This window comes from Puma concolor, chromosome D4, assembly GCF_028749965.1.
Source record: "Puma concolor isolate L17-30 chromosome D4, mPumCon1.1.hap2, whole genome shotgun sequence".
Lineage (NCBI taxonomy): Eukaryota > Metazoa > Chordata > Mammalia > Carnivora > Felidae > Puma > Puma concolor.
The window spans coordinates 70,710,214-70,728,328 of NC_141679.1; the positions used below are offsets into that span (position 1 = coordinate 70,710,214).

At 43.0% G+C, this 18,115-nt stretch overlaps 1 protein-coding gene across 13 annotated transcripts in view; it reads right to left on the reverse strand.

Moving 5' to 3' along the window:
* EPB41L4B (erythrocyte membrane protein band 4.1 like 4B) overlaps positions 1-18,115 on the reverse strand; it is a 131,919-nt gene that overhangs the window by 12,571 nt on the left and 101,233 nt on the right. For 4 of the 13 annotated variants that reach the window (XM_086683655.1, XM_086683666.1, XM_086683668.1 and 1 more), the window contains exons 18-22: positions 13,822-13,977; positions 12,938-13,008; positions 10,206-10,304; positions 2,354-2,540; positions 35-112 (exon numbers count right to left, since the gene is read on the reverse strand). In XM_086683655.1, coding sequence (XP_086539781.1) covers positions 35-112; positions 2,354-2,540; positions 10,206-10,304; positions 12,938-13,008; positions 13,822-13,977 — 591 coding nt within the window. The remainder of the gene's footprint in view (positions 1-34; positions 113-2,353; positions 2,541-10,205; positions 10,305-12,937; positions 13,009-13,821; positions 13,978-18,115) is intronic. The other 9 variants (XM_086683661.1, XM_086683667.1, XM_086683658.1 and 6 more) reach the window with 8 other exon arrangements.

Below are 18,115 nucleotides of genomic sequence, written 5' to 3' on the forward strand. Positions count from 1 at the left end.
GGCTTTTCTGGTTTTAGCACACTGGGAGGTTTACCAGAGGAGTAGCTTCCGTGAAGTCCATCAGGAGATCGCCTGGCTCCAACGTAAAGGCACCTCCTCGGTCAGAGGGACTCTAGGAAGGTGCACAAAACATCGCTGGTTAGTGCCGGCTCCAGACGGACAAGGGAATTTCACCAGAAAACACAGTTTCCTCTCCCTCCTCTCCCTCCCTCCCATCACGGAGCCCATGACTCTGCCAGTCCTCTATACCATTCCCTTGCCCAGCAGCGTGCAAGTGGGAGAGACCAAACCCCACATGTTTTCTGAAACCTTAATGGGCAGAAACAGTATGTAGCTAGAGAACTGCCTTCTTTTAAAAGGTGCCAACAACTTCTCTTTAAGTGCTTTCGGTGCTCTTTGACTGGTCTTTTGGAGGAGGAGATGCTTCAAACAGTCCTTTGAATATAGAGAGAGCAAAGACCCCATCCTGGATCAAGAGGGCCAAGGCCTCAAGGAGCTAAACTCATGGGCGCAGGGGGTACATGGTTGGCTCAGTCAGTAGAGCATGGGACTCCTGATCTCAGGGTTGCAGGGTTGTGAGCTCAAGCCCCATGTGTGGCACAGGGTTCGCTTTAAAAAAGAATTTAAATGGGGCACCCGGGTGGCTCAGTCCATTGGGTGTCCCACTTCGGCTCAGGTCATGATCTCGTGGTTCATGGGTTGAAGCCCTGCATGGGGATCTGTGCTGAGGGCTCAGAGCCTGCTTCGGATTCTGTGTCTCCCTCTCTCTCTGCTCTTCCCCTGCTCACACAGGGTGTGTGTGTGTGTGTGTGTGTGTGTGTGTGTGTGTGTGTGTTTCTCTTTCTCTCTCCCAAAAAATGAACAAACATTAAAAAAATAAAAGAAAAAAGAAGTTAAAGAAAACCCTCATCTGCGTAATAATTAGGAAGATCTTTATGGTGGGAGGGAGGTATTCTCCGAAAACCATGTTCAGTTTTTGGGAAAACATTTTTTCCTCCTGTCCTAGGGTCTCAGCAGCATGGGAGGCCTGGAGGCCCTTTGTGGGAAAAAAAAATAAACCCCATCAACTTGGCACAAGCAGGGCCCTAAGGAGAGAGATGGCCAGGAGAGGGAGCCCTGTGGCCTCTGGTACGATGCCACCCACATCCCCACTGAATTCTCCTTTGTTTCATAAATATTTTCGCTTGGTTTTAACCATGGTGAAGAATCTGTGATAGGAACCTGTGTCTACACTTGGGACAAAGCAATATCAGGGATTCTGCACAAGACAGGGGAACCCAGGAGCTGATCTGCAGGAAAGCAGGGAGCCTCACTCGGGCCAGCCGCTGGCTGCGGAGTCCCTGGCCTGAGCAGCCTGTCCTACTGAGGACCACAAAGTATCCCAAAGACCCTGGGAAGGGAGCTGAGAAATGACTGGCCCTGGTCAAGGAGGATGTGGCCTGGCCCACTGTTACTTAGAGGCTATCAGGAATCGTGACCTGTTTGCCCAGATGTCACCTCCACTGGACTGGACACTGGCCCATAAGCTGGGCAGGGAAGCAGATCTTATTCTCATTTTTAGGAGGAGGAAGCTGAGGCTTGGAGAAACAAGGGCTGTGGAGTGACAGCTCATTGCAAGCAGCCAGAAGGCATGTGAACAGAGCAGCTGGAAGCACAGTCTGGGGTCTGGTCTTGCCTTCAGGGCCCCCACCCCACGCACCCACCATTCCTCGGTGGGGTCCACAGACCAAGCAGCCTTTGACTTGGCATCATCTACTTGTAGAGCAATAGGCTTGAATGTATTTGGACCACTTGCCGTAGAGTGACCGCAGCCAAGGGGCACTCAGAGCAAACCAAGAGAAAGAAATGTCTTGAGCAAGGCCTTGTCACAGCCCATTCACATTTCTGGCAACTTCCCGAAATTTCAAACTGACGAAGAAAATAATATTTCCCATTTTTAAACTATTTGTATCGGCCATCTGATATAAGGAATGAGATGGGGACGCTCCTATGTTTTCACTCCTCCAGATTTTCCATTATGGGGCAAAAAACATTTCTTGTTTTCTACCTCTACGGTGCAGTAATGGATTATATAGGGATGATATTCTAAAATCAAAATCACCCTCAAAAATCTCTCCCATTTCTCTTAAAGTACAATGTACAAGGTCTTTCTTACGCCATTTGTGTCTCATAAACTGTTAGGTCATCTTTTGGGGACAGTTCTATAAAAACCCTGCCCCGGTGGTTGCTACCCTTGTTTTACGAGCACACAGTTGATTGTGCCAAGTTTAAATGCTCGAGGGATGCCCTGCACTACATTTATACTGAATTCCTAGCAAATGCAGCTACTCCTCTCGGGGCTTTCCCCCCATACCTTGGCCCCTGGGGACAGCGGGCCCTTGCCTTCTGAATTCTGAGGCGAGCTGACTTTGTGGCCCTTGGGGGACACCAGTGGCGCTGAGACTTGCGTGGTGGCCGTGGTGGTGTGTGTGGTTGCGGCTGTGGACGCTCCTACTGCCTCGGCCAGGTCGGGAGGGAGGTCATCTTCATCACTGCGGTTACTAAAAGCACATGAAGCTCTGCTCATTACAACAATAAACAGGCTGTGGGGAGTGCAGGGAGGGCCGGGAGGGGGCGGGGGAGCTCCCCAAACAGATGTCTGCCAGATGTCCAGCTTACAGGATCCGATACAGTGACATTTTCGCCAAAGCCAATTTGGGCTGGATTTTCTGTCATTTGCCAAGAGGTTCGAATTGTTTTCTTTATTATGGAGAGACATATATGATATTTATCATTTTATCCGTTGGTAAGCATATGATTCAGTGACATTCAAAACATCCACAATGTTGTGTACCCATCACCACTGTCTACACCCAAAACTTTCTCATCACCCTTGACAGCAACTCTGTATCCATTGAACAATAATGCCCTATGCCCTCTCCCTGCAGCCCCCAGGTAACAGCTGTTCTGCTTTCCGGCTGGATGAATTTGACTTCTAGTTCCTCATACGAGTGGAATCATGCAATATATGTCCTTCTGTATCTGGTTTATTTCACTTACCATAATGTTTTCAAGGTCCATCCACGCTGTAGCCTATGTCAACATTTCATTTCTTTTTATGTCTGAATAATATTCCATTGCAGTGACAGGTTGTATTTTGTTTATCCATTCACCTGCTGAGGTACTAACATCTGTTTGAAACCCTGCTCTCAATTCTTTGGGATTGGAATCCCACTTGAGGTCATACTGCCGGGTCATATGGTAGTCCTATGCTTAATTTTTTGAGGAGCCACCAAGCCAAGGGAGTGGCCTCCTTTAGGAGGGTAAATACAAGCCATTAAAGAACCCACTGCTGTGGGGTGCCTGGGTAGCTCAGTCAGTTAAGCATCCGACTTCGGCTCAAGCCATGATCTCATGGTTTGTGGGTTTAAGCCCCGCGTTGGGTTCTGTGCTGACAGCTCAGAACCTGGGGCCTGCTTTGAATTCTGTGTCTCCCTCTCTCTCTGCCCCTCCCCTCCTCAAGCTCTGTCTCTCTCTCTCTCTCTCCCCAAAATAAATAAACATTAAAAATAAATACATACATAAAATGTTTAAAAGAGAACCCACTGCCATGAGTGAAAAGGATAATGGCCCCTTTTGCGGCCTAACAGCAACCATTCCTTTGGGGTCATAAAGTAGTTACAGGGGAGGAGTTGGGCACATTTATTTGGGGGTCCAGCAGCTCTGGTCTTAGAAGCTCTCTGATGGAATGGGATGATCCAGGCAGAAAAGTACACTAGACAGGAAGTCACCATGAGGGAGGACAAGTCTGGGTTGGCATTCTGGGTTTGTCTCCAGGGTGTGGATTTGTGGGGAAGGTTGGATCTCCCACAAGGTATGGCAAGGCAGGAAGCCCTTTTAATCTGGTCATACTGGCACAGGACAGAGCAGCACCATCAATCGCCCCCTCTCAGTATAGACAGTATTTTCTCAAACTTCTAGAAATTAAGACAAGCCCTCTCTCCCCTAATGCCAACCACGTTGCTGCCTGTGCAGAAAAGAGCTAATTCTGCAGGCCTGGGGTGCTCCAGCTCTGGATATTCCAAAGGAACCTCTGGCCACTGGGAGCTCCTGGGAGAACCTCTGGGCCCTTGGAATATCCTGCCTGATAAGGGTGTCACTGCATACCTGAAACCTTGGGCCATGCCACATAGTCTATGCTATCATCAAACTTGAGGGGAGTCTCGGGGACCCTGACACACTTTCCCTAAGGGGCTTCCGTGTGGAATTTCTAGAACTACACTGGCACAGTGGTTATGTTTTAGAAATGATGGCTGAGCAAGGGTGTAGCTAAAAGGCCCATGGCCAGTGGGCACCAGTGTGGCCTGAGCAGGGTGCCTGACGGGGGCCTCACCATGGCAATGACCTCCTGGGAAATGTGGCCATGGTATACAATTGCTGTGGATAGGACTCACTGAGGGAGGGGTCCTGGGGGGTTTCAGATCATTCTGTGTATGTAGAAGCCTCAAGAGGAGGATTTAGAGTTTATTATTAATAAGGGAACAGGTGAGGTTGGAATAAGTAAGTAGGAACATTAATAAGACGCCACATGTTGACTCATTCTATGAAGCCAGTATTACTTTGATTCCTAAACCAGACAGAGACCCAGTAAAAAAAGAGAACTACAGGCCAATATCCCTGATGAATATGGATGCAAAAATTCTCAATAAGATACTAGCAAATCGAATTCAACAGCATATAAAAAGAATTATTCACCATGATCAAGTGGGATTCATTCCTGGGATGCAGGGCTGGTTCAACATTCGCAAATCAATCAACGTGATACATCACATTAACAAAAAAAAAAGAGAAAAACCATATGATCTTGTCAATCGATGCAGAAAAGGCCTTTGACAAAATCCAGCACCCTTTCTTAATAAAAACCCTTGAGAAAGTCGGGATAGAAGGAACATACTTAAAGATCATAAAAGCCATTTATGAAAAGCCCACAGCTAACATCATCCTCAACGGGGAAAAACTGAGAGCTTTTTCCCTGAGATCAGGAACACGACAGGGATGCCCACTCTCACCGCTGTTGTTTAACATAGTGCTGGAAGTTCTAGCATCAGCAATCAGACAACAACAGGAAATCAAAGGCATCAAAATTGGCAAAGATGAAGTCAAGCTTTCGCTTTTTGCAGATGACATGATATTATACATGGAAAATCCGAAAGACTCCACCAAAAGTCTGCTAGAACTGATACATGAATTCAGCAAAGTTGCAGGATACAAAATCAATGTACAGAAATCAGTTGCATTCTTATACACTAACAATGAAGCAACAGAAAGACAAATAAAGAAACTGATCCCATTCACAATTGCACCAAGAAGCATAAAATACCTAGGAATAAATCTAACCAAAGATGTAAAGGATCTGTATGCTGAAAACTACAGAAAGCTTATGAAGGTAATTGAAGAAGATTTAAAGAAATGGAAAGACATTCCCTGCTCATGGATTGGAAGAATAAATATTGTCAAAATGTCAATACTACCCAAAGCTATCTACACATTCAATGCAATCCCAATCAAAATTGCACCAGCATTCTTCTCAAAACTAGAACAAGGATTCCTAAAATTCATATGGAACCACAAAAGGCCCCGAATAGCCAAAGTAATTTTGAAGAAGAAGACCAAAGCAGGAGGCATCACAATCCCAGACTAGCCTCTACTACACAGCTGTCATCATCAAGACAGCATGGTATTGGCACAAAAACAGACACATAGACCAATGGAATAGAATAGAAACCCCAGAACTAGACCCACAAACGTATGGCCAACTCATCTTTGACAAAGCAGGAAAGAACATCCAATGGAAAAAAGACAGTCTCTTTAACAAATGGTGCTGGGAGAACTGGACAGCAACATGCAGAAGGTTGAAACTAGACCACTTTCTCACACCATTCACAAAAATAAACTCAAAATGGATAAAGGACCTGAATGTGAGACAGGAAACCATCAAAACCCTAGAGGAGAAAGCAGGAAAAGACCTCTCTGACCTCAGCCGTAGCAATCTCTTACTCGACACATCCCCAAAGGCAAGGGAATTAAAAGCAAAAGTGAATTACTGGGACCTTATGAAGATAAAAAGCTTCTGCACAGCAAAGGAAACAACCAACAAAACTAAAAGGCAACCAACGGAATGGGAAAAGATATTTGCAAATGACATACTGGACAAAGGGCTAGTATCCAAAATCTATAAAGAGCTCACCAAACTCCACACCCGAAAAGCAAATAACCCAGTGAAGAAATGGGCAGAAAACATGAATAGACACTTCTCTAAAGAAGACATCCGGATGGCCAACAGGCACATGAAAAGATGTTCAGCGTCGCTCCTTATCAGGGAAATACAAATCAAAACCACACTCAGGTATCACCTCACGCCAGTCAGAGTGGCCAAAATGAACAAATCAGGAGACTATAGATGCTGGAGAGGATGTGGAGAAACGGGAACCCTCTTGCACTGTTGGTGGGAATGCAAATTGGTGCAGCCGCTCTGGAAAGCAGTGTGGAGGTTCCTCAGAAAATTAAAAATAGACCTACCCTATGACCCAGCAATAGCACTGCTAGGAATTTATCCAAGGGACACAGGAGTACTGATGCATAGGGGCACTTGTACCCCAATGTTCATAGCAGCACTCTCAACAATAGCCAAATTATGGAAAGAGCCTAAATGTCCATCAACTGATGAATGGATAAAGAAATTGTGGTTTATATACACAATGGAATACTACGTGGCAATGAGAAAAAATGAAATATGGCCTTTTGTAGCAACGTGGATGGAACTGGAGAGTGTGATGCTAAGTGAAATAAGCCATACAGAGAAAGACAGATACCATATGGTTTCACTCTTATGTGGATCCTGAGAAACTTAACAGGAACCCATGGGGGAGGGGAAGGAAAAAAAAAAAAAAAGAGGTTAGAGTGGGAGAGAGCCAAAGCATAAGAGACTGTTGAGAACTGAGAACAGACTAAGGGTTGATGGGGGGTGGGAGGGAGGAGAGGGTGGGTGATGGGTATTGAGGAGGGCACCTTTTGGGATGGGCACTGGGTGTTGTATGGAAACCAATTTGACAATAAATTTCATATATAAATAAAAAAAAAAAAAGAAAAAAAAAAAAGAAAAAAAAAAAAAAGACGCCACATGTTTGGATCCATGCTGATGAAGTAAGTCAGATCAGTAACACATGCATTATTAGCCCATTTGAATTTCACAACAGCCCTGCATTATGGTCTCCACTCTTCAGAGAAGTAGATGATATCCAGTGGCTGATTGTAACATGACTTCCTCAAGGTCACATAGCAGTTAAGTGGAAAAGTGGGGCTAAAATTATTTTCTGCCATTAAAAAACAAAAACAAAAACAAAAAACAAAGCTCATCTTTCACAATAGGAAGTCAACCGACACCGCCTAAAATTGAAAAAGACTCCAAATTCTTGATGGTTTTTATAACCTTTGTCCTAATTTAGATCTTGTAGCAAAGAGACATCTACCTAACTTCATCACATCTTTCAATTCAACCTCCGTTTCTAAGGTAAATTCATGTTAAATTCATGAAATATCATTTAATCAGTACAATTTTATGTGTAGTTAGAGTCTTTTCTTTGGAATTATTTCTTTCCATTTTAACCACATGTGGGAAATGTCTAAAATAATAGTCATCAAATATGAACATCAGTCATTTCTGGTGGCATGATGCTAGGGGATCGGTTACCTTTTCTCTTTAGGCTTGGAATATTATTCTCTTCAGAATAGTTTTAGGCTTTTACACTATGTTTAAATGTATAATAAAGTTATATTTCTTGAAAAACATAAAGCAGTTCATCATTTTCTAAACATACTGGCTGGTATCCGTAGAAAGATGACGTTTTTCCTGCCTCAAACTCTACAGAGTTCTGCTTTTCTCTTTTCTCTCCACATAACAGCCACACTTTTCCTCCCTCTGTCATTATTTCCAGGAAAGAACATGGCTGGGTTTTTGTTTACATCCTTAAAAGCAGCAATTTGAAAAGTTGTTCAGAGCACTTGAACATTGTGACGCTCTTGTGGGAAAGCCTAAAATCCAAACACACATCCTGCTGTCCTAGAACTAGATATACTATGACAGCTGAAAGGGCTGTGTATGTGTGTGTATGTGCATTTCAATAATGGTAATGTAGAAATATTTTTTAAACTGAAAATCTGAGTTTTTCCCATCTGTATTCCTTGACATTGTGCTTATTTACTTTGTCAATATCTGTGATTAGAAGAGATGAGCAAATAAGTGGTGACCAGTGTCAACGATTTAAGAACTATTAATGGGGCACAAGCTTAAATCCCATCCATTAATTTTGCTGCTATTACTAATGGGGAAAATCCTGCTAGTCTTTGATTTTTGAAACAGAACACTTTGTGGGGGGTGGGGGTGGCTTAAGAAATATACATGTGAAGTTAGAGGTTTACTTAAACAAGCCAATGTAGTGAGTTAAATTTTCTTCCCTTCCAGGCCATGTATTAGTCATTGTTTCCAACATGGTTACATGTCCCAAATAGGTGATAATAACCTTTGGAGTTTCAAAATGTAAAAGGAAAGGTTAATCCCGACAGCTTTATCCTCAGGGGAGCAGATTTTTTTCATGGCTTGATTTGTCCCCCAGAAACCGTTAGGACTGTTAGTTATTTGAATTACCCATTTTGGCTTTCCCAGGAAATACAGCCGCTGTAACTGTCCAGAGTTCTATTAAGGCTAATGAAGTGGGAGGTGGCTGCCTCTCTTCCTTTTCACAAGGTGCAGGTGGCAGGCCTGAGACGGCCGTTTGAGCATTGCATCTGGAGTTACCCTTACTGGCCTACACTTTGCACTCAGGGTACCCTCTAAACTTGACTTTTTCTCAGAGGCTTTCAGGTCCTTGAAAAGAAAGGAAAGGGAACCAATTCATCCCATGGCCAGGTCCTTTGCTATGGGCTTTACCCACATTATCTCAGGTTAACCCTCAAAAAATTCCTCAGGGGTAGGTATCACCTCACCCATCTTACAGAAAAAGAGAGGCTGAAATAGTAATTTCCCCCCAGAGTTTATAGAGGCAACCTAGCCAGGGCTCTAACAGAAAGAAGCCTTTCTGACTCCAGGCCCACATGCTTTCAATGGCACCCAAAGATCCTCTTGCAGTCCCCTGACCAATTAAACACCCAGGAATAGTGCCACAGTCAAGGTCAAGAAATGGGAACCACCACTGTGATTAGCACTGCTGCTATTACTAAACTACTACTCTTATTACAGCCCTTACCTGTCTCCTTTGGATTGTAATTATTGGCAATCAGTTTCTCCCTCCAATAAATTGTGACTCCTGAGATGGGAACTGGCAAAGTCATTTTGCTCTTCCTAGAACAACTTTGTGCACATGGTAGCCAAGAAATTTTCATTAAGAGAAACAAAACTGGGCAGGCCCCGGTGGTTCTGGATTATTCTGGGCATGACTCCCCTCCTAGGTCTCATACAGCTCAATGATTAGCTTTGGCTCTGTTGACAAACCAGGCTACCATCTCACGATTATGCTGTAGAGGCAGCTTTTGATATGGCTCCCGATGATTCCTCCTCCTGGTATTCATGCCCGTGTGTAATCCCTGACCCTGGAGAGTGGGCTAGCCCTGGCGACCTGCTTCTGATGAACAGAATACGGCAAAAGAGACGGGATGTCATTTGTGATTAGGTTACAAAAGGCTGTGAGAGTTCTTGTCTTGTGAGAGTTCTCTCTGGCTCTTCTTGTGTGCTTTCTCCAGTGGAGAAAGCGAGGGAGGCCTACATGACTAGGAACTGAGGGCAACCTCCAGACAATGGCCAGCCAGAACCAAATCCTGCCCCAAACTGCAGGAATGAGCCTGCAGGAGACCACAGCCCTTGCCAACCCTTGAATGCAGCTTTGTAAGAGACCCTGACGCAGAAGACCCAACTAAGCCATGCCTGGACTTCCAACCCACATAAACTGTAGTATTTTGGAGTAATTTGTTACATAACAATCAATAACACATATGCCAACCGTGTAAGGTCTTCAACGAGAAAAGTCTAGTCCCATTATGACTTAAATTGGAATCAAACTGTATTTTTAGGATGGCTCTTGGGAGAGGGTGTGAGAGGCTAAAAAGCATTTATAACTGAACATTTAGCATCAATTTTGTGGTTATAATTGAAAGACTTGCAGTACAAAACTCACAAACTGTATTGTCTTGTTAACTTCCTCACTCGGGGAGGCTTGATTTCCGGCTTTTCCACAGCTGGTTGGGTAGTTTCCACACGTATAGGAATAGGACTTCTGGAGGCATACCAAAAAACAGAATATTACCAACAGAAAAGTTTTATGGTCTTGTTTTGGCGGTAGGGACTGCTTTCTCAGTTAATTTATACCCTTAATAACATTGATAACCAATGTACCCTTTTTTCCTCCTTTCCACTCTATTAAATATATTTACTAAATATATTATTCATATTTATTTTTAATATTAATTAATATTAATCAATTAATATAAAATTTTAATATTTGTTTATATTTATTAAATATATTTATTAAGTACAACTTTAAAAAATCATAGAAAGTCCAAAAATAAAAACTAAAATCATAGGGAAGAAAATATAGCAGGTAGGAATTGAATATAATTGGGGTTCCATGTAAAGCTTCCCTACCCAAAACATCTACCTCCAGGGTTTGCTTCATTACCAGATTTTGCCTATAAAATGAGCAAAGAGAAACCTGTGGATAGCCCATTTTCACTTCCAAGTAATCTGGAAGCTGTGTTATTTTAAATATAGCATGGAATATATTTTTTAAAAGATAAACAGAGTATTTAATATGAAAAATGCATAATCAAAAGGCCTTTAAGTCTTGTTCTAAAACATTTTAATATCGTGTATAGGTGAACATGTTAGAAACTGTTTCACTTCTATATTTCCTCAAGAAAATATGCCAGATAACCAGTGGGCCCTACTCAAAACAGTGATTTTAAGGAAAAGCTTTCATACATTGTTGTAGTAGTTATGACTAATTTCATTTTACAAAACCAGAAATTATCTTCTGGGACTAAAGGATATCAAAACAAATTGAGGTCCTCAGCAAGGAACTTCTGGCAAGGCAATGAACAATTCTGCATCCCCATTTTCTCCTCTAGTGTCTAATATGGTAATAGGCACATGGCCAGGGTCTAGTCAATGTTTACTGAATAAACACGTGAATGAGCAAAATGAATTGGAGTCTGCGTAGTCCAGGTTCATGATTTCCTCAAGCTGGGACCCTAGAGTCACCTGAACATAGTCCCTGGAAGAGCTTATATTCAACCAGGAGAGCACGTAACTTCACTTGGGTAGAGTGACTGGCATCTGGAAAGCTCCATGGAGGAATTTCACTTAACCAGACGGAGGGAAGACTTCCAAGGTGGAAAACAGAGTGGAGGGCTATGGGATGCAAGGCGCTGGTGCTGCTGATGGGTGAGGTCCCAAGGGAGGAGCAGGGGATTTCCCCTCCGGCGGGGGAAGAAACGGGGCGGAAACCTTGTGAAGGGCCTCAGGCTCCAGGGTTTACAATGAAAGCCAAGGTGTCACTAGAGGTTTTAGGCAAGGGAATGGCTTAGTCAGAGTTGCATTTTAGTTTTTTTTTTATTTTTTATTTATTTTTTCTCCCCCACCCCCAGATTTGCATTTTAGAAAGGCCTTTAGAACAAGGAGGAGGATACTGGTGAAAACAGGCTGCCGGGAGCACTTTCGAAGACTGGGGATAGGTATCCAGGCAGAGGGATAGTGAGGGCTTGAGGTAGACCAGGATTAGGGTCATGAAGGGGAGAGGATAGATGTAGGGGAAAATGTGAACACTGAATTAGCAGGACTTGGTGACCAATTATATGAAGGGATGAAGGAAGAGAAAGGCAAGGACTCCTAGGCCTCAGATCTGGATAACAGGTAGATAATAATGCCATTAACCAAGACTGAAAAACAGGTGAAGGGTTAGTGGGATAGGGTGGGAGGAGATGAATAAGATTTTGAAAAGTTCAGGAGGCAGCCGGGTATATGCTCTGGGGTATGCCTGAGTTATACCAAAACTATGGATTAGGAATCAAAGGTGACATAGAAAAGTATTAGTTTTATTTTTAACATCGAGAATTGTCCACAGCAGTGGTTCCTGGGGTAATTGCTGAAATTCCGGTTCCTGTCCACCCCACCCCAAAGGATCTGAAAGGTCTGGAGTAGGACCCAAGAGTCTGCATTTTTAGCAAGAGACTGATGCAGTGACACTTGGACACACTTTAGGAAACGCACCCTAGGGAGACCTCCCCAGTATTAGTAGACCACCAAGCTGGCAATGGAGTTGCCATGATCTATAGGTTGTTCCTTACTTGGGCTGAGAGGGGAAAGTGTGTCTGCTCTCTGTGAGATCAGAAGAGGAAGGTTTTCCTCTGGGGTTAAAGTGGTGGCAGCCTGGAAGCTTTAAAGAACATGTGTGGTTCTAGCACCACAGAGTAGCTCAGTATGAAGAGCATATCAATGGCCAAGGGAAGAGTGATAGGCTGAGCTGGGACAGAGGACAGAAGCCAGGTCCTAAAGGGTCTCCTGTGCTCTGTTGAGAAGTCTGGACTCCACCTTGAGAGCAATGCAGAGCCTTTAAATGACATCAAGCAGGGGAATGACAGGGTCTTATCTATATACTTGAAAAGCAACTCAAAGTGATTTCTTTGTTAGCACAGCAGGTAGAAATAATAAAACTGAGAATAAGCAGCATTTCTGAGACTTAAGCCAGTCTTTGTTTTAAACCAGTCTTTTTCTCTCTCTTTGTGCTCGCATTTTTTCCAGTTTTCTTTTTCCCCTCTGATTTTATCAGCAAATGCCCTTGTGAGTAATGTCTCAAGGATAACATTGATGATACAGAGTACTGTTTCCCCATTCAAACAGGAAGCAACAGACCTTACTTTAGCATCCTGCAGACTGGATTTCTTATTGATATTTACAAACGTCGATTCCTCTTTTCCAACCTGCTAAAGGAAACAGGCAGGTTAGTCAAAACTGAGTATCTTAGTGAGCAAAGTGCTTTCAAGTCTCCAACATTTGAAGGATTACAGAGATGTGAAGGCAACTCAAAGCACCAAGTGCTCAGTCAATAAGAAATTTTCTCTGGTGTTTATATAAGTTAACAAAAAAAAAAAAAATGTTTTCGTGAGTCATCCCCCATCATTGGGATTAACACTTAATCATTCAAATGCAATCAATGCTTGCATTCATACTTTTATTGAGCCCCTGCTATGTGCCACCTCACGCTTGAATGAGAAAGGGATGGTGTGGGAAAAGTCAAACCCACACTTTAATCCCCCACCTCACATTTTAGATCAGGAATAATAATCAGCCCTATGCTCACATATCACAGTTTACAAAGGAATTCAGAATCTGTCTTTTCATATCAGTGTAATAAGCCTGGGAGGAATTATGTCATATGATTTTGAAAGAAGCCTGTTCTTCCTGCCTCTGGTGAGTCCCACAAAGAATGGTGGGGGAGGAAAGGACGCCCACTCAGCCAGTGAGGCCAGCAGACTGGATGCTGGAGGTCACTGCCGCAGCCTGTGGCCTTCATACCCATCACAACCTACAGAGCCGGCCCCTTCGCTTACACAGTTAACAGGTGTATGCCAGTTAATAACTCTTGGTATTCAAACTGTTCACACAAAAGGTGTGGTTCCTGTCTCCTGACTGGACCCTGACTGGCAGTATCTCAGGCCTAGAGTGCCTCTTTCTTCTATATGGTGGGAAGAAAATCCTGTGACTCGAAATCAAAGGAATGCATGTGCTTCGGGTACCTGAGCACTCACTCGGGATGCGTTCTCCAGCTGGGCTTTCAAAATGTTACACTTCACGTGATCAGCTACAGGGGAAGGCAAAAGTGGGGTCTGAAGAGTCTTCTCAGAAACCTTTTTTTCTTCAGCCTGTGACAAACCCAGAACACACGCCACAGACTATATAAGCAAAGAGGAAAGACAACACTTACATCAACCTTTCCGTTCAACCGTAACTGCAAATAGCACAGTCTTAAACACATGCCCAAGTATGTCACCAACTCCTTATATCTGTGCCACTGCTCGTACTGTTTGCAAAGGATTCACAAGCACATCCTCCCCCTCTCTGGTGAAGTGGGGAGAGGAGGTACTAGGGAACTTATGAGGACGGGGTGAAGGTTAAAGAGTAGAGGCTCTTCCAGAGTTATGCAGTGAGAGCCTGGGGCAGCTCCAGGACTCCAGCTTCGAGTTTCCCACAGCCTAGTGCAGCGCTGTTTCCCCCATAACTGCCACCTCTTACACAGAAAGATTCAATTCCGTGACTTGTTGGAGAAAGAGTGCAAAATAGTCACCAGTATTTTTACAATAAATCTGGCTGAAAATTGCGTAGCTCAAGAAACCTGTGTCTGGGCTACCTCACTGTAGAGTGTAATTTGGTACCAACTTCACTATTTTTCCCATTTCCTAGGTACTAACTAAACATGTGCCTATAATTTATTTTATTTTTAAGGATTTTATTTCATTTTAAAGTTTTTTAGAGAGAAAGAGAGAGAGGACAAGCGGGGGAGAGGGGCAGAGGGAGAGAGAGCAAGAGAATCTTACGGAAGCTCCACGCTCGGCGCAGAGCCCGACATGGACCTCCATCCCACAACCCTGGAAACGTGACCTGAGCCGAAATTAAGAGTCGGGAGCTCAAGTGACTGAGCCCCCCAGGCACCCCTTAAAGATTTTATTTTTAAGTAATCTTTACACCCAATGTGGGGCTCGAACCCACAACCCCAAGCCCAAGAGTCACATACTCTACTAACTGAGCCAGCCAGGCGCCCCAACAGGTACCTATAGTTTATATGATCCAATTACGGTGGATTACCCCGGCACTACCTATTTTAAGTACATAAACAATAATATCTTTGAAATCACAGGCTTGGTGACTATTATGTTTATTATAATAGACATTATTGGGGCGCCTGGGTGGCGCAGTCGGTTAAGCGTCCGACTTCAGCCAGGTCACGATCTCGCGGTCCGCGAGTTCGAGCCCCGCGTCGGGCTCTGGGCTGATGGCTCAGAGCCTGGAGCCTGTTTCCGATTCTGTGTCTCCCTCTCTCTCTGCCCCTTGCCCGTTCATGCTCTGTCTCTCTCTGTCCCAAAAATAAATAAACGTTGAAAAAAAAATTTATTATAATAGACATTATGATAATTACATAACTATTAAAAAAAATACTCATTTAGGTGTACAACCTGAAATCATCATTTCAGGTACAACCTGAAATCACACTGGAATTAATGTCTTAATGTTAACCATGCCTATTGCGGTCACTGCATATTCCAGTGCTAACATGGTGCTTGGCACACGGCAGGTGTTCAATAGATACCTACTAAAGAAGATTATAATGATATAGAGTTATTATTAAAAGAGATGTGCTTACTAAGAAAGCTATAAGACCATATGATTGCTGAAAGTCAATTAAGTGATATCAGGACTTCATGTGGCATGTTAGCAAGAACAAAATGTTGCAAAGGCCTCAAGTTCTGCAAGTTCCAAAAGTAATCTCATTTACTAATTTGAAAGTCTGATTGAGCACCTTGGTACACATAGCAGGAGTGTTACGAAAGCCCCAGAGGAACTATAGGGCAACTGGCTGGTTGACATCATTTAATAAAGAAAAGAGAGCTCTTCAAACGCATAGAGGAGCATTTGGTAGAACACGTAGAATGAAGCAATTTCACGTAACAGCAAGATAAGCAGAGACAGAAGACCTGGATTTTAATCTCTGCTCTTTCTCTTTCTGGCACCATAGAAAGAAGATGATGCTGATAATGATCACGATTATGATCATGATGATAAAAAGAAAAATAATGCCAGTAGCTCATGTTTACTGAGAGCTTATTGTAGGCCAGGCACTCACTAAGCACATTTCATTGGGTCCTCTCACTTGACCATCCCATTTGAAGGTAGACAGGATCATTATCCTCATTTTATAGATGAGAAAAACAAAGCAGGGAGATGGTAAGTCACTTGCCCAAGTCACACAGAAAGGATGCAAAAGAGCCACGATTCACACTCAGGATCAGGTGACTGCAAAGCTACAGTTCTTGACCACTCGGCAACACTGGATCCCCTTAACCTCCCTGGGTCTCAGTTTCTTTCTTCATAAGATTATTGTGATGAGAAAATGAGAAAAAAAAAATAGATTTGAATGGCACTTTCACGTTAGATTCTTTGGCTAGAAAATACAACCACACAAGAGCATCAGATATGAGGACACTAATAATCCTAAGCCATCAAGTTGGGTATGAAGAGAACAGACTCTTTTGAGTGGAGTCATTATCCCCAAAGACTTAGCATTCCCCAAAAGGCAAATAAGTAACTTATTTATTCTGAAAGATGAGCTTGACAGGATTGCTCTAGGATAACTTACCTTGTGCTTATAAATCCTGCCACATGAAGACAATTGTTTAACACCAGCACCTGTGTTTTCACTGGTGTGTGAAGAGTTAACTTTTTAATTAGATGTAATTTTTGGGAATGAGATGCTGGAATACAAGAATTAAATTGGTTCTAAAGCCCACTTGAGGTTTTTGACAATTGCTTAAGGGGGTAGAGTTATACTGGCAGTAATGACCGAAGATGTATTTTAAAACAATGAATGCTGCTAAAATAAAAAAGAATGGGAATTCAGCATTGATTTTCCCTTTGAATTTAGTCATATTAAACTCCTTTTTTGGATGTAAAACCCAAGCTGGCTCATTACTGTTCTATCTGGCAAAGCAGGAGCTACTGGCCAGCTCTACAAATTGACCCAGGTGAAAACCAATATAAATTTTGGAAAAGTTGACTATCATTCTACGAATACGTTTGCATCAAAGATATCTCTATGAGATAAACATCTGGGCTATGAGTCCATAATTCCAGCCTGAAGGATGGTTCCAAGAATGTTGTGCTTTCTCTCTTCTGCATGACCACGTGTCGTGTTTTGCATTCAGTTTGAATTGTGAAAAGATGCTTTACCATTCAATATTGAAATACAGATTTTAAAACATACAAATAAATGACAATTGGGCTTTGATATGATTATAGTTGGAAACAGTCCATCTGTTTGGAGAAGTCGTTTGGGGATAAAGAAATGATCAGATGCATTTTATAATTGTTTATAAAATTGTTTACACATCTGAAATCTGGTGAGATCTAAATTCCTGTGATAATTTTGGGTACCACTTTGGAACTGGGCGATGAAAATGTCTTCTCAACACTAAATCAAGAACAGGAACTTATCCAAATCTTAGAAAAATCAGAGGATTCTCAATCCTTGAAAGCCACTGAAGCCACTGGTCACCAATTGTGGTATCAGGGAGAGTTGTGAGGTCTGTTGCATGGAATGTTTGATTAATAATAAAGAGTCACGGTGTGAAGTAACATACTTTGCCTATATGTTAAGACAAACTCAAGGTTATCTGACATCACTTTATCCCACTTGCTTACTAATGTATTTCCTCAAGTGGAAGTAGAAAAAGGGGGCTCCAGGGGCACCTGGGTGGCTCAGTTGGTTAAGCGTCCGACTTCGGCTCAGGTCATGATCTCACAGTCTGTGAGTTCAAGCCCCGTGTCGGGCTTGGTGCCTACAGTTCAGAGCCTGGAGCCTGTTTCGGGTTCTGTATCTCCCTCACTCTCTGCCCTTCCCCCACACACTCTCTGTCTCTCTCTCTCAAAAATAAACATTAAAAAAAAAAACTTGACACAAATGCTTAGAGCAGCATTGCTCATAGTAGCAAAAAATAAAAGGAGAAAAGGAAAAAAGGGGCTCCAGGGAAATGCGCAGTAACTCACAGTTGTCTCAGCTACACTTTAACCCAGAGCAAGCCACTATTGTTGATGGCCCACCAATACTCATGGCAACCACAAATTACGTAGAGCTTGGGAGCGGTCTGCTGCTATCTGCTGTATTTCCTCGCAAAATATTTTTGGGTTCTGTCAAACTCTAGGTAAGCCTCTGTTAAAACCATTTATTGTGTGGACTGCAGGAAAAAAAGTTTGAAAACGAAGAGACTAAGAGAAAGAAGACCAATCCGGGGGGCACATGATATATTAGCGCATGATATT